Raw genomic sequence first — 12,731 nt, forward strand, 5'->3', positions numbered from 1 at the left:
AACAGCTTAGAACCTGTCACTTGTCAGGTCGTAGTTTGTGTGGCAGATGTGCACCCTGGAAAAACTGTTTGATATTGTACAGAGCAAGTTTTCATTTTAATAAGCAATTCCAGGCCCCTCCTCGATTGAAAATAGGAATAATACCTTTTATGTGCTTTGCTCAGAACCCAGCACACCTCTGCTGAATACTGATATGTAAGACTAAAGTGGAAGTTTAGAAGAAATCTTAAATAAGACACCTTGGGTGTATTCTAATTTTAAAAAAAAGACTAGGGACTGGTGGGCCAACTTAGTGAGTAAAGGTACTTGCCAACTAGCCTGATACCGTAAGTTCTATCCCTTGAACTTAGAACATAGAACGTGATGGAAAGAGAGAACTGACTTCTGTATCCACACATCTCTCTCTCTCTCTCTCTCTCTCTCTCTCTCTCTCTCACACACACACACACACACACACACATATGTGCTCATGTATAAACAAACAAGTGCAATAGAGCTCCTCAGAAAGGACTAGGTATGAACTGCATCTGTAGTCTGGAGGGACTGTTTACTGTTCCTTGTTTTTTAAATACTTGTAAGATTCTAAGTCAAGTTGGTATTTTGTTTTATATAATAATTTATGGTGAATATTGAGCTTTGACTATTTCTAATTCATGTTAGAGTCAGAACTGAAAACTCAATGTGATCCAAATAAACATTTATTGAAAAGTCCTTAGAGCAATGCAGTTTTCTCATGCACGAGCCTGGATGAGGGGTGAAACCCTGAGATCTCTGTCATCACTTTCTTTTCTCCCAAGCAGTTGTGGACTGTGAAATGGGTGTGAGCTAATTCTGTATATTAGTAATCACCTTTCTCCTGAGAATTTTGAGGTTTGTCATGATTTTCTTTCTCTCACTCCACCCCATCACAGGCGGCACGTTTTCTACCTTCAGCATCACTTAAATGGCAGGCTTCCTCCCAGCTTGACTCACCTGTCACCTGCAGACTCCTCTGGGGGGGCTTTGAAGGACTTGCACCAGATTCCTACAAGCCCTCAACAATCTCAGGCAATGGAAGTGGACGGACTGAGTGACTCTAGCAAGCAAGGCTATTCCCAGGAAACAAAGCGCCTGAAGCGGACCCCAGCTCCAGACTCCCTAGGCCTAGAGATGGAGCACAGGTTTATTGATCAAGTATTGTCCACTTGTCGGAATGTAGAGCAAGCCAGGTATGCCAATGCATACAGGAAATGGCTGGTGACTCTGAGTCAGTGAAAGGGGTGGATTCATCCTAAGGAATTCCCTTTAGTGCAATATTGCTTTTCTTTCTCAATGCCATAGTTGCATGAACTGACTGGCTAACTGTATTCTTCATCTATAGCTTAAAAGTCTATAAGATACCTTTTGTTTTATTTATTTTGTTAAGAGCCAGCATTCCTTTGGGTATAAGGTAACTGTAGAGTTCCTTCATGCTAAACAGCGTCTTAATTCTTTTCTTCCTCGTTGATCCATGGCTCTCTATGTCCACACTCGGGCTTCTCGTTTGTCTCTTGAGCTTGGCTCACATACTTTACTCACCTCAGTTCAGTTGCTACATAGATAGTTTCTTTAAAAATTGAAAATTTATGTTGCAGTTCAGCTTAAGAATATTAATACATATGCAGAACTTGCTCTAATTGCAATTTTGAGAATAAAATGGCTAGATGGGTGGATGTGAGAATGTCAGCCACTTCTTTTTCAAGCATGTTCTCCAGTTATCCACTCAGAACCAAAGCCAGGAGTGTTGGAATTTATATAGAAAAAAAAATGCTTCCAATGTAATCTATTTTTTAAATGATTATTTAAAAGAAACTAAACTAATTTAAGAGTTTATGTAATTGTAGTACTGAAAAATTATTTTTATTACTAGTTTTGATAGATTGTTTTTACCTCATATTTGGTATATGCCAAAACAGCAAATCAGCCCTTATAAAATAAATTCTTTTTTAAAAAACCCACAAATGCCATTTTTAGTTATTACTATTTTTTCCTTCTAAAATCACTTATGAAAGTGGGACATAGAAATGTAGTCCTGTAAAGCTTTTTTAAATTAGTAAATAAGTAAGTAAGTTACTGAGGTCATAGTGGATAAACTGCAGTTTTTGTCAAGTGGCTAGTTAGGGTTTACTGGCAAAATCTAGGGAGGAAGAGTAGTTTTCAGCGTTTAGTTCAGTTTTTACTTTTAAAATGAAACAGCGCTCTTTGATACTAAATTCATCAGGGATAAGTACCAAAGTCCACCCTGGAGCTGTCTCTCAATACCAAGGGCTGTGGTCTTCAGGCTGAGAAGCTGGGTGGGAATGGGTCCAGGCTCCTTTCTTATTCCATCCACCCCTTCAGATGAGCTGTGATTCCTCTGTGTGTACGCCTTCTCTTTATCTTGCCAGTCCATTCCATACTTTCCATCACTCACTGACCCATATTTTTCTCTCGTGTTCTTTTTTCAGGGATGCCTACAGAAGCTATTATCAGTGTTATAATAGCTTAAGACCTATCTATAAACACAAGAAGTATGAGTAAGAGGTGCCCCTCTCAAATTTCCTTTTAATGGTTGTCTTGGTTAGGGTTTCTTTTGCTGTAATGAAATGCCGTGACCAAAAGCAACTTGGAGAGAAAAGAGTTGATTTTGCTTATACCTGCGGGTAACAAATAGTCCATCACTGAGGGAATTCAGGGAAATAACTCAAGCAGGGCTGGAATCTGTAGGCAGATGCTGATGCAGTGGCTGTGGAGGAGTGCTGCTTACTGGCTTGCTCTACAGCTTGCTCATTCAACTTTCTTGTTGGGACCCAGGACCACTAGCCCAAGGAGTGGCATCACTCACACTGATCTGGGCCCTCGGTCATCAATCACTAATCAATCCACTATAGGCTGTTTACAGCAGGATCTTATGGAACATTTTATCAATTGAGGTTCTCACGTCTCAGATGACCCTAGCTAGGGTCAAATTGACATAACACTAGCTGTCTCTTGTCCTGCATATGTGCAAAATGCAAGCAATGACTGCAGAAATAAGCCCAGCCGTCATGTCTGGCATGTTCTCCTTTCTCATGCTTGCTTATATGCATTGCAGGTTGAGGGACAGAAGGAAAGGCAAGCCTCTTCTGCCTTGCTCTGGTGGACACTTGTACTTGAGTTGAGTTAGGCATACTGCATTAAGAGAAAAGAAACACACTTTTACTTGGGCATCATGGTCTTATTAGGTGGCAGACTGCTGATTTGGGTGACACTTAGGAAACCAGGAAAAAGATTTCTACTGGCCCCAGGGGATAGATCTTGCTCTCTTGGGGCAAAGTTGTTTTTACTATCTTATATTATTTAGGTGGTAATATACTTGCCATTGTGAACATAATTCCACAGCCTTCTATATACAAAGCATATTTTGAATCATTAAATACCTCAGGTTCTACATGGACCTCTATAGGGAAAACCATTACATGATTTGTAGGTCCTCTGAGATTGAGAAGTGACACAAATGACATGCAACTCCTGTGGCTGGACCCTGTCTTGACTCAGTCTTACCTTTTCTTCTCAGCATCCTTTTTAGTGTCCCAAGTAATAGGGCTTATCTTTGATATAGTATGTGTCAGGACACGAGCATAGGCGATGCCTTATGAACATCAGCTAAATTTTTATAGTGCTTCATGCCTTTTTATATCTCCTACTCAGCATCTTGATCATCTAGGTGTCAGCTGCCTTCTTCTAAGGCTCAGCCCACGCCTTCCCAAAGCCGTAGAGTCCTCTAATATACTGTGGTTGCATCTTCCTAGTAAAGTTGGAAGTAGGTAGTAAAAATGCAAATATTGAAAAGATCCTGTTTCTGTGTAGGTTTTTGTATGCTACATTATTTCTGAAATTAGCATTTTCAAGTATTCATTCACAGGACTTACGATTTCCCTGTAACTTTTCCCTAAATGTTTGGTATTCAACCTTACTAGCAAGCTACTGTATCTTTGACCAAATGAAAGTAGAAAAAAAAATATGTCTAATTTAGGGGATTGTTTAGTCATATTCTTCTACATATATCTTGCTGTTAAAAGGAAAAGATGGTTTGATTGACACCTTGCATCTGATTTTACTCCTGTGGATCAAGAAAACCACTGACACACACCAAGCAGTAAGATCCGTGATCTTCACCATAACCCCGCCCTACCTGTCTTTGTTTTTAAAGTCTGTCTACGTTGGTAATTGTGTTGCCCGATTATATCATTTGCCTTGCATATTGTAAGGACTTAGTAACTATCTATTAATGATTAATTAGCTCTTTGAAGAAGGGAAAGATTGCTCTTGTTCATAAATGATGGAATAATGATCAGGAAATTAATGAGTTATAAGTGAGTGATGTGGACTAGCTCTGTAATTCTTAAGGCGAGCTCCCATGTGTAAAATCAGTGAGATTTAGATTTGCTACCTTCATTATCTTGTTTAGATTTGTTAATGCTCAGCTGTGAGGTGGAGCTCTAGAATTCTCTTAGCTGTTCTTTGTCTACACTAAAAATTCTCAGTCAATAAAATCCACTTGATAGGAATATTGTTTTCTTTCACTAGATGGTGTTGGAGAGCAGATCTTGCATACAGCACCAGAGGCACATTTGGTCAGCTGAAATAATTCTTGGGCTTTAGAGACTTGTTGATGTGTATTTGTACAGGAGTCATCCTGATCCCCAACTTGAACTGTGGACCTTGTAGGTACTCCTTGAACCTGTGGGTGTTGTTTTGTGAGCCTAAGGGTTTTCTACCTTCTTAGAAGCTCTGGGCCCAGACTTCTGTCACCTTTCTTACTCACATGGCACAGTTCTAACTTAAGCTAAACATGTTATTAGTATTTTTCTCTTTGTTTTTGCTGGTGCTGAGGCTCAAGTTCAGATTTATTATCAGCCATAGAAGTGTACAGATTATCACCAGAAGCCAGTTATAGTTTCAAATAAGGGCTATGTAACATACAATGTAGAAGCAAGCTTTTGAGTTTATGTGCAGTGGTCTGTAGAATGCATATGTGGTAGACAATGTTATTTCAGTCATGTTCAGCTCCTCTCAGTTCACACTGTGTGTGTGTGTTTATGTGTGTGTGTGTGTGTGTGTGTGTGTGTGTGTATGTGTTTGTGTTTGTGTACAAATTGTCAGTCCTGCAGTTTTGTCTTATTCAGCACAAGATGGTGTCTGACATGGGCAAATGCAACTTCAGAGTAGAACCTCCAGGGATCATCTCAATTGGCTCCCTGAGTTAGGGAAGATTCAGCTGTAAAATGAATAGTGAATAATCCGTCCCCTTTTTCTTCCTCCAAAAACCGTTTTGAGCTTACTGTTATTTTCCTACTCAAAAATTTTACCTTAAAATTTTTAAATGCTTTATTCTAAAGTTTTTTAACACTGTAAAAACAAGATCTTTGTCTTAAATGAAACTGCAAACCCAAGCAATGTGTTTGTTCCCCCACCCCCGACACACACAGTCTGTAATGAGCTCTTGCTTATTAGAGGAGCATGTTGGGGTACCGGAGAGTTTCAGCAAACTCAGTTTCATAGAAGCAGTGAGCAAGAAAAATGTCTTCTTTAAAATAACTGTATATTGTGTTAACTTGAGTGCCTTTCTAACTTCAGTGTGTAGGTACAAGATGTTCTTAAACTCAACTCTTGTGTTTAAGGAGTAAAAAGTGTAGAAATTTTTTCAGCTTGTTGTATCACAGTGAGATATACTGACTGGAGAAGATAGCATCTTTTGATTTATGTTTCATTACTTGTCAATTTTTATGTCCTCTACCAAGAATACCAAGAGTTAGAATTAATTCTCTGTCTCTCTGATAGCTAACATTTTGGGTTTTGGAGGCATCATAATTACAGGGCAGAGTGTGCATAATTGAAGACACACAAAAGCTGTACAGCCTGTGCTTGAAGAGAGGCATGCACCCCATGCACTACTGAGGGGCAGGGGTGACCCAAGTGACCCTTTGCCTTATGCTCAGAACATGCCTTCCTCCCAAATTCAGACATGGGGGTAGGATAGTTAAAAGGGGAAAAATGGAACTGGCTAATACCAAAAGAAAAGGTAAATACTAAAATGAAATTTGAAGTTTTATGAATTTATGTGTGGAAGGGGAGGGGAGGCCTGTCATGGTTCATGATAGCATATAGTTTTCATTATGATTTCTTAAAAATATATGGTAAATATTCCAAAGGCTTTGCAGAGTATTTTTGAATAATACATCTCTCTGTTGAGTTCATAATTGATGTAGAAACCAGTGCCTCCTGTGTGGCTTTAAGGTGGGAGGGGAATTCTCAGGTTCCCAATGTCTTCACCCTCTCAGGCCATCCCTGTCACCACAGAACAACTAGAGGCTGGTGATCTAGAAAGAAAGGGCAGTCAAGTTGATATGCTGAAGAAGCAGTGTGCTGCAAAGGATGTTAGCTGTAATAGTTCATGCTTTCTGAACAAGAGCAGGAGCCACAGAGCTCACCCTGGCGGCTATCAGTCTGTTGTAGATTTAATCAATTTAGGACAACATTTTATATTCTGTGGCCAAAAAGAAAAGGCATAACATGCTAATTACAGTACAAGCTATTAGTGTGCAAAATCTAATACGGACCATCTTGCTGCTTGTCCTCTAGTTGTATTGAGACTGTTATCAAAAATGTTACCATGAAAAGGATTTCTGTGTTAAGAGTTCCACGTGGGGAAGTGGAAGAGATTACATTTTGTTTCAGTTGATGTTCTCAGCCTTTGAAAATCATATTGAGGAGAATAGTCACTGTTGTTTTGAAAACTGACAGCTGTTTTGCTTCCCAAGACTTCTTTTTCTCTGCAAGTGCAAGATGCAAGACAGATAGGTTCAGGGCATCACATGGTGCTGTGCATATTGTGGGAAATGAACAAATGAGAGCTGGGGAGTGCTGGAGAAGGAATGTCGTTAACACATCACCATCTTAGCATGTCCACATTGGGTGAACTACACAGTTTTGTATGAAAGATACATTATGTTTAAATATACAAGGCAAGATACACAATTGTATAACATTGCAACCAAAGTTGAGGTTCTTTCTAAGTATCTAAATGTGTGTGTGTGTGTGTGTGTGTGTGTGTGTGTGTATGTACAAACATACATCTAACAAGATCTAGAGCTCAGGCTTACATAGTTGTTTTACACAAAAGATTTTATGCAATGAATTTTTATTTTCATATTTGGTCAAAGTATTTTAAGACAATTTTTTTTGACAGACAACCTCCTCCAGTAAAGTTGGAAACTGACATGTGTCCATTTGCCCTATTTAAATATTTGTAAAAACTGATTATGTATTTGGTGCTTTGCATGTTTATATGCTATTCTGTTTTTCTCCCATTTTGTTAGGGATTCAGTCTTCATTTTATGCCTACCAATCACTTCCCTAAAAGCACCGAGCTCTGCTGATGTTTATGAAGTGATGCATATAATACACATGAGGTTGGTGCAATGCCCCACAGGGATATGTACTAATGCTGACTCACAAGATACTCCAACACTTCCCTAGAAACAATCGTTTGTCCCCACATCCAGTGTCATGTATTTAAGGCAGGTGGCTTTCTGTTGGTTAAAGAAGTGGTGTAGATGGAGTGCAGATATGAACAGGTCAGTAAGTACTTAGCTATTGCTTGCTCTAACATCAGACTAACCTAGCTCTCCCCAAGGAGACTGTTGCCATCTCTTCACTGAGGAATAGATTTGCTGTGTGATATATTACACAGTAAAATATGTTATTACATAACATGAATTATCACACTTGTTTGTTTAGGCTGGATTTAGAAACATACTAAAGATATTATTTAATAGAACCATGGCATGAAAACAAGAGTTGGAAAAAGTTTAAGCAGTATTTCCCTGTACGAGGCACATTTAATAAATGTCAGCAGCTGGAGAGCCATGCTGCTCTCTGTGTATTCCGTAGCCAGTACTTTGGAGCAGAGCTTTTTCATTTCCCTCTAATTCTCAGTTGCTTTGCATCGTATTAAAGGTGATAATGATAACATGGGAAGTCAGGCTGAGTAACTTCGTATAATTTTTTTTTTTTTAATCAATGGTATTGTAGTTTAGTTTGGGTACCTATTCTGAGTTGACCTGATGTAAAAGATTAGACAGTTTTCAAACAGACATTCCTACCTGAACTGTGAGGAACCAAATGTAGTGCAAGAGTAATTAGGCTTTGCCTTCTGGTGAGCTTGCTGATGCATGATCGTGTATTGGCTGTAGTCAGCTTTGTGTCTTTGTTGTACTTTGTTGTAGGAGAGTAATGGGGTGCACAGCAGACTAGATCACGTTCCTGTTTCTCAGCTAGAAACAGAGAACATGAGGTGTCTAAATATGCCAAGTATTTACATACTGCTGTAAAACTAGGAGGAAGACTTCTCAAAGGTACAGAAATGATTTGTTCTAAATGTACGTCTTTGGATGCTAGTTTATTGCTTAGTTTAACATTATAAAATTGGGGACTTTCACTGAAGAGAAAGATCTTAGATACTATATATTCTACTCTCAGAAGTCATCATCTGGGTTAGTTTACATTGCTTGTAGATTTTCCAAAAAGAGCCTTCAGTGGGCTATAGTTAGCATTGGACACATTAGTGTAATCATGGTACACTGGAAGATAGCTCCTAGACATTAAGTATCAGTGTGACTAGCTTGTTTTACTGGAAACAGCTGTCTTCACTGATAGATACCACTTTGCCTCGTGTGACAGTCTATATTGAAGTTCCTTTAGCTCTTATGTATAGCAATCCACAGTTTTAAAAGGCTTAAATTTCAAGAATTCTTTACAGCTAAAGTGTATATTCTGGAGGGGAATAAGAAAAACTTTTGTAAAAAGGTATATGCAAAGTACATGTGGTATTTTGGGGTTTAGTACCCCAGGATGATCAAATTATGCTAAATTCTAAGGTTATGACTTGGACTTTTGGTTAAGATTAAATGTAAATTCTAAGATTAAGATATCATGTATTGTCTATAGCTGGGTGTTCAATGGAAATGTAATGTGAGCCCCAAAGGTATTACAATCTTCTAGTAGCAATGTTTAAGACATATAATTAACTTTTAATAACATATCTTATTTAACTTAATCTAGTAAAACACTCTTTCAACAATAATCAATGTAACAAAATTAAGGAGCCGACTATCACCTTTTTTCCCTTTATATTAGTCTTCACAATTCAGTGTGTGGTTTGTGCTCACGCCGCTCCTCCACTGCAGCCATGGTTCATGCCCTCAGGCTCCACATGTGGCCAGGGACTGCTGCAGTAGCAATGCAGATTTATAGGGTACAAAGTATAAATCTGTTTAAATTTGGAGGTGACAAATAGACATAAAATTTCAGTCCTTAAAAGGTTGTTTAGAAAGAAAGCTAATGAAGTTTTCCTTTATTTTAAGTTAATTTTGTCCTAGAAATTGGATTTGCCAAGCATTATTTGAAGAAGAAATCCTGTGCCATGCAAAAATACCACTGGGATTGTCATAAAGTACTGACGGTGGGACAGTGACAGTCTTCAGTTTTCACTAAAGTCTGTCCTGTTTCTTCAACACACTAGCTTGAGTTGCATGTGTACTGCATATCCGTATCTGTTTGTTTCCCATTATTCTTGTTATATAATGATGTATATTAACCAGCAGCCCTAGAATTCTAATCTATGCAGCTGTCTGCCAGAACATAATGATGTACCTATTAAATTGTTATAAATGGCAGAGAAATAAGTTGAACCATTTCTTTTCCCATTAGACTTGTTTTTTTAACATGTGGCCATGTACCAAACCAGCTGTAAATTACTGTATTTCTGTAGAATATGGAAGCGGTGTTGTCTTTGATGATGTCTAAGTAAACATTACCTCTCCCAAAACAAGCTCTGTGTGTGTTTTATCTCCATGCATGTTAAACTTGGCTGCGGCCATCTGTCAAGATGCCCAGCTGACTGCGTTGATTGTGTTAGGTGGATGAACTATTGTCTGAACAAAACTGACAACTGATTATCATATATATAGAAAGCATAGAACATTAAAAAATCAAACTCAGAGAAATTGCATTGTTTTTAAAATATATTAAGTGACAGATTGATTTAGAAAAGTCATTATGTCCAGATATACTTTATTTTTATGTATTCAACTGAAGGTATAAAGTGAGATGTTACACCATGTCTTGTCTCTGTGTGTTGTAAGCCAGAAATGGCAACTACTTAACACTTCATAAAGAAGCCTATAGATGGACCCAGAAAAGTATCCAGTGAAGTAAATATTGATTTCACTCAGATTTCAGAAGGTTGTTTGTGGAGAAGGCTTTGTTAAAAACAGGTTACATTAGCAATGATATATGCATACTTGTATAGGAAACAGGCTGTGCAGTTTATTTTTGCATCATTCCAAAGAGCAGGGTGTTTGTTATAACTAATGTGGTAGAGAAAGTAATTTAATAAAGACAGTGTTAATTTAGACTAATAGACAGTATATATATATATATATATATATATTACCATAGTATGTGTATATATATATTACCATAGTATGTATATGTATGTATATATATATATATATATATATATATATATATACACACATATATATATATACACACACATATATATATGGTAAAACTGGTATTAGAAAAATATGTCTCTGGAAAATCATACTGTTTAACAGCATGCTTCTCCAAATGCATGGTTAGTACTAGTAACACGGCTGGCATACCAGCCAGCTAAATCAGTCGGTCTGCCCTTGGCAGACACAGCACTTTCTTTGTGCTATAATTTCAAAAAGAGTTTTACTTTTAGCATCGCATTATGTTAAAAAGAAAAGCAAGTTCATGTTTGACATGCGCCAACAACATAGCTCCTGTCTCCTAGGCACCCCTTCCCAGTGGCCAGGTTGGCAGCAGCTTTAAGCCACCGTGTTCTTGCGTGAGAGTCACCCTGTCACGTGTGTCGTGCGTGCGTAAGGGTAGCAGAAAAGGGAGGGCCGCTTGCTCCCTCTTGTGAGCCTCAGAGAAAACAGTGGTCAGCATATGTTCCTCCACAGGAAGAGTCTTGAGTCATATTAGCTTCCAGGATAGACAGAATTCAATGCTTTGAAATCTACGTGCTCAGTATCGGAGTACTCGGAGTCACAAAGGCTTCCGAGTCCTCAGGAGTCACTACGTCGAGTGAAAGGCCCGCCTCCCATCTCAGGAGCTAGCGGGCTGTCAGGGTTTGATGGTTTTTTAAGTTGCTAGTGATCTAAGCAGACACAATTTTGAAATAAAATTAGAAGATCATTTACTAAATGGGGTTGGTAAACCTGTTAATCGCCCATTTGTTTTCTTTTGTAATTTTACCCTCTACTTTGGTCCCTTAGGGGGAAATCTCCAGTTCTCTGAAGATATCTGATCTGCATCCATTATATGATATGCTTCCATTAATTCAGTGATGTCATAGGGGGAAAAATGAATTCTATATAGCACTTACTGCAGTAGGAAATCACAGAAACCAACAGTGGGTTGGGCAAGCTGCTTAGAGTGCCTGACTGCGTGGGAAATCGCCCACAACTCATTTAAAAAGCTGTATGTAAAGTAAGGTCCTAGTTTTTTAAAATGAGTTTTAAAATTTTCTTTCCAGTCATTACAGAACTAACTTACAGAACAGGAGTAAAATTATTGGAGGAAAAAAAAATAGTTGTTTTTTAAGGTAGTGTAAATAGGAAATCCTTCTTAAACCAGAACACTGATGGGAAAAGTTTTCAAAGTAGCTAAGAAAAAGGATTAAGCGAAAAACAAAACAAAACACTTTTGAACAGGAACATTGAAATTATCCTTGTGATTGTTAAGAATTATAAGTGAAGCATGTTAAGGACTGTAGGTAAATACACACATGTACACACACCATGTGTGCACACTCTGTGCATATACATAGTTCTACTCAGATAAAGCCGTAAAATTAGATTCTGACATCTAAGAAGAGGGCAAAGAAGGAAGGGGCTGGAGAGGTGACTCAGCAGTTGAGAACTCCCGGAAAGTGATTCCCAGTTCCAGGGTAGGGCAGACCGCAGCCATCTGTAGCTCCAGCCCCACGGGATTCCAACCCCCCTTATAGCCTCTTTGCCCAGAGATACTCATGTGCACATACCCTACAGACTTACACATGTGAGTGTAATTAGAAATTTTAATTTGGTAATTAAAATTTTAAAATCCTGAAGATAGTGGAACCCTGACAGAGACCAGAATAAGATGAGAAATGCAGATGTTGCTGGTTGGGTTCTTTGTTTATTTTACCCGTGCAGTGAAAACATCTTCACATACACACCTGTACTTAGGTAGCACTTCTCTGCTTATTAAGTGAGAGAAAACCTTGAAGAAATCAAGGTACCCTATTCATGATTAGGAAATACAGAAACTATTTTTCCATTGTTGATTTATAAATTCAATACTTTGTCAATTCCAGTGGATTTTCTTTCACAGACATTGGCAGGCTATATGGAAATATGATATGTTCATTATCTTGTAGTATTAGTTTCACAAATATATTTGTAAAGGTTTATTAACTGTACATATGTTTTGTTTCATTTATTATGTCAATTGTACTGTAAAGCTGGTAAAAAATAAATATTCTATTGATAATAGTTTTTGTAAAGTGGGTACAAAATAAACAATGTTTACAAAAATATATAGCAATAAAAAGAATTTAGTATAGTTGTAACAATCTTTTAAGATTTATTTATTTTTATTTTATACGTTTGAGT

General features: G+C 37.9%; 1 protein-coding gene across 2 annotated transcripts in view; it reads left to right on the top strand.

The window, feature by feature from the left end:
• Ptar1 (protein prenyltransferase alpha subunit repeat containing 1) overlaps positions 1 to 9,868 on the top strand; it is a 37,858-nt gene extending 27,990 nt beyond the window's left edge. For both annotated transcript variants that reach the window (XM_031389960.1, XM_031389961.1), the window contains exon 7: positions 912 to 9,868. In XM_031389960.1, the coding sequence (XP_031245820.1) occupies positions 912 to 1,254 (343 nt within the window). In that variant the 3' untranslated portion in view covers positions 1,255 to 9,868. The remainder of the gene's footprint in view (positions 1 to 911) is intronic.
• The last annotated feature ends 2,863 nt before the right edge of the window (positions 9,869 to 12,731 follow it).

Source organism: Mastomys coucha, unplaced genomic scaffold (assembly GCF_008632895.1).
Source record: "Mastomys coucha isolate ucsf_1 unplaced genomic scaffold, UCSF_Mcou_1 pScaffold21, whole genome shotgun sequence".
Lineage (NCBI taxonomy): Eukaryota > Metazoa > Chordata > Mammalia > Rodentia > Muridae > Mastomys > Mastomys coucha.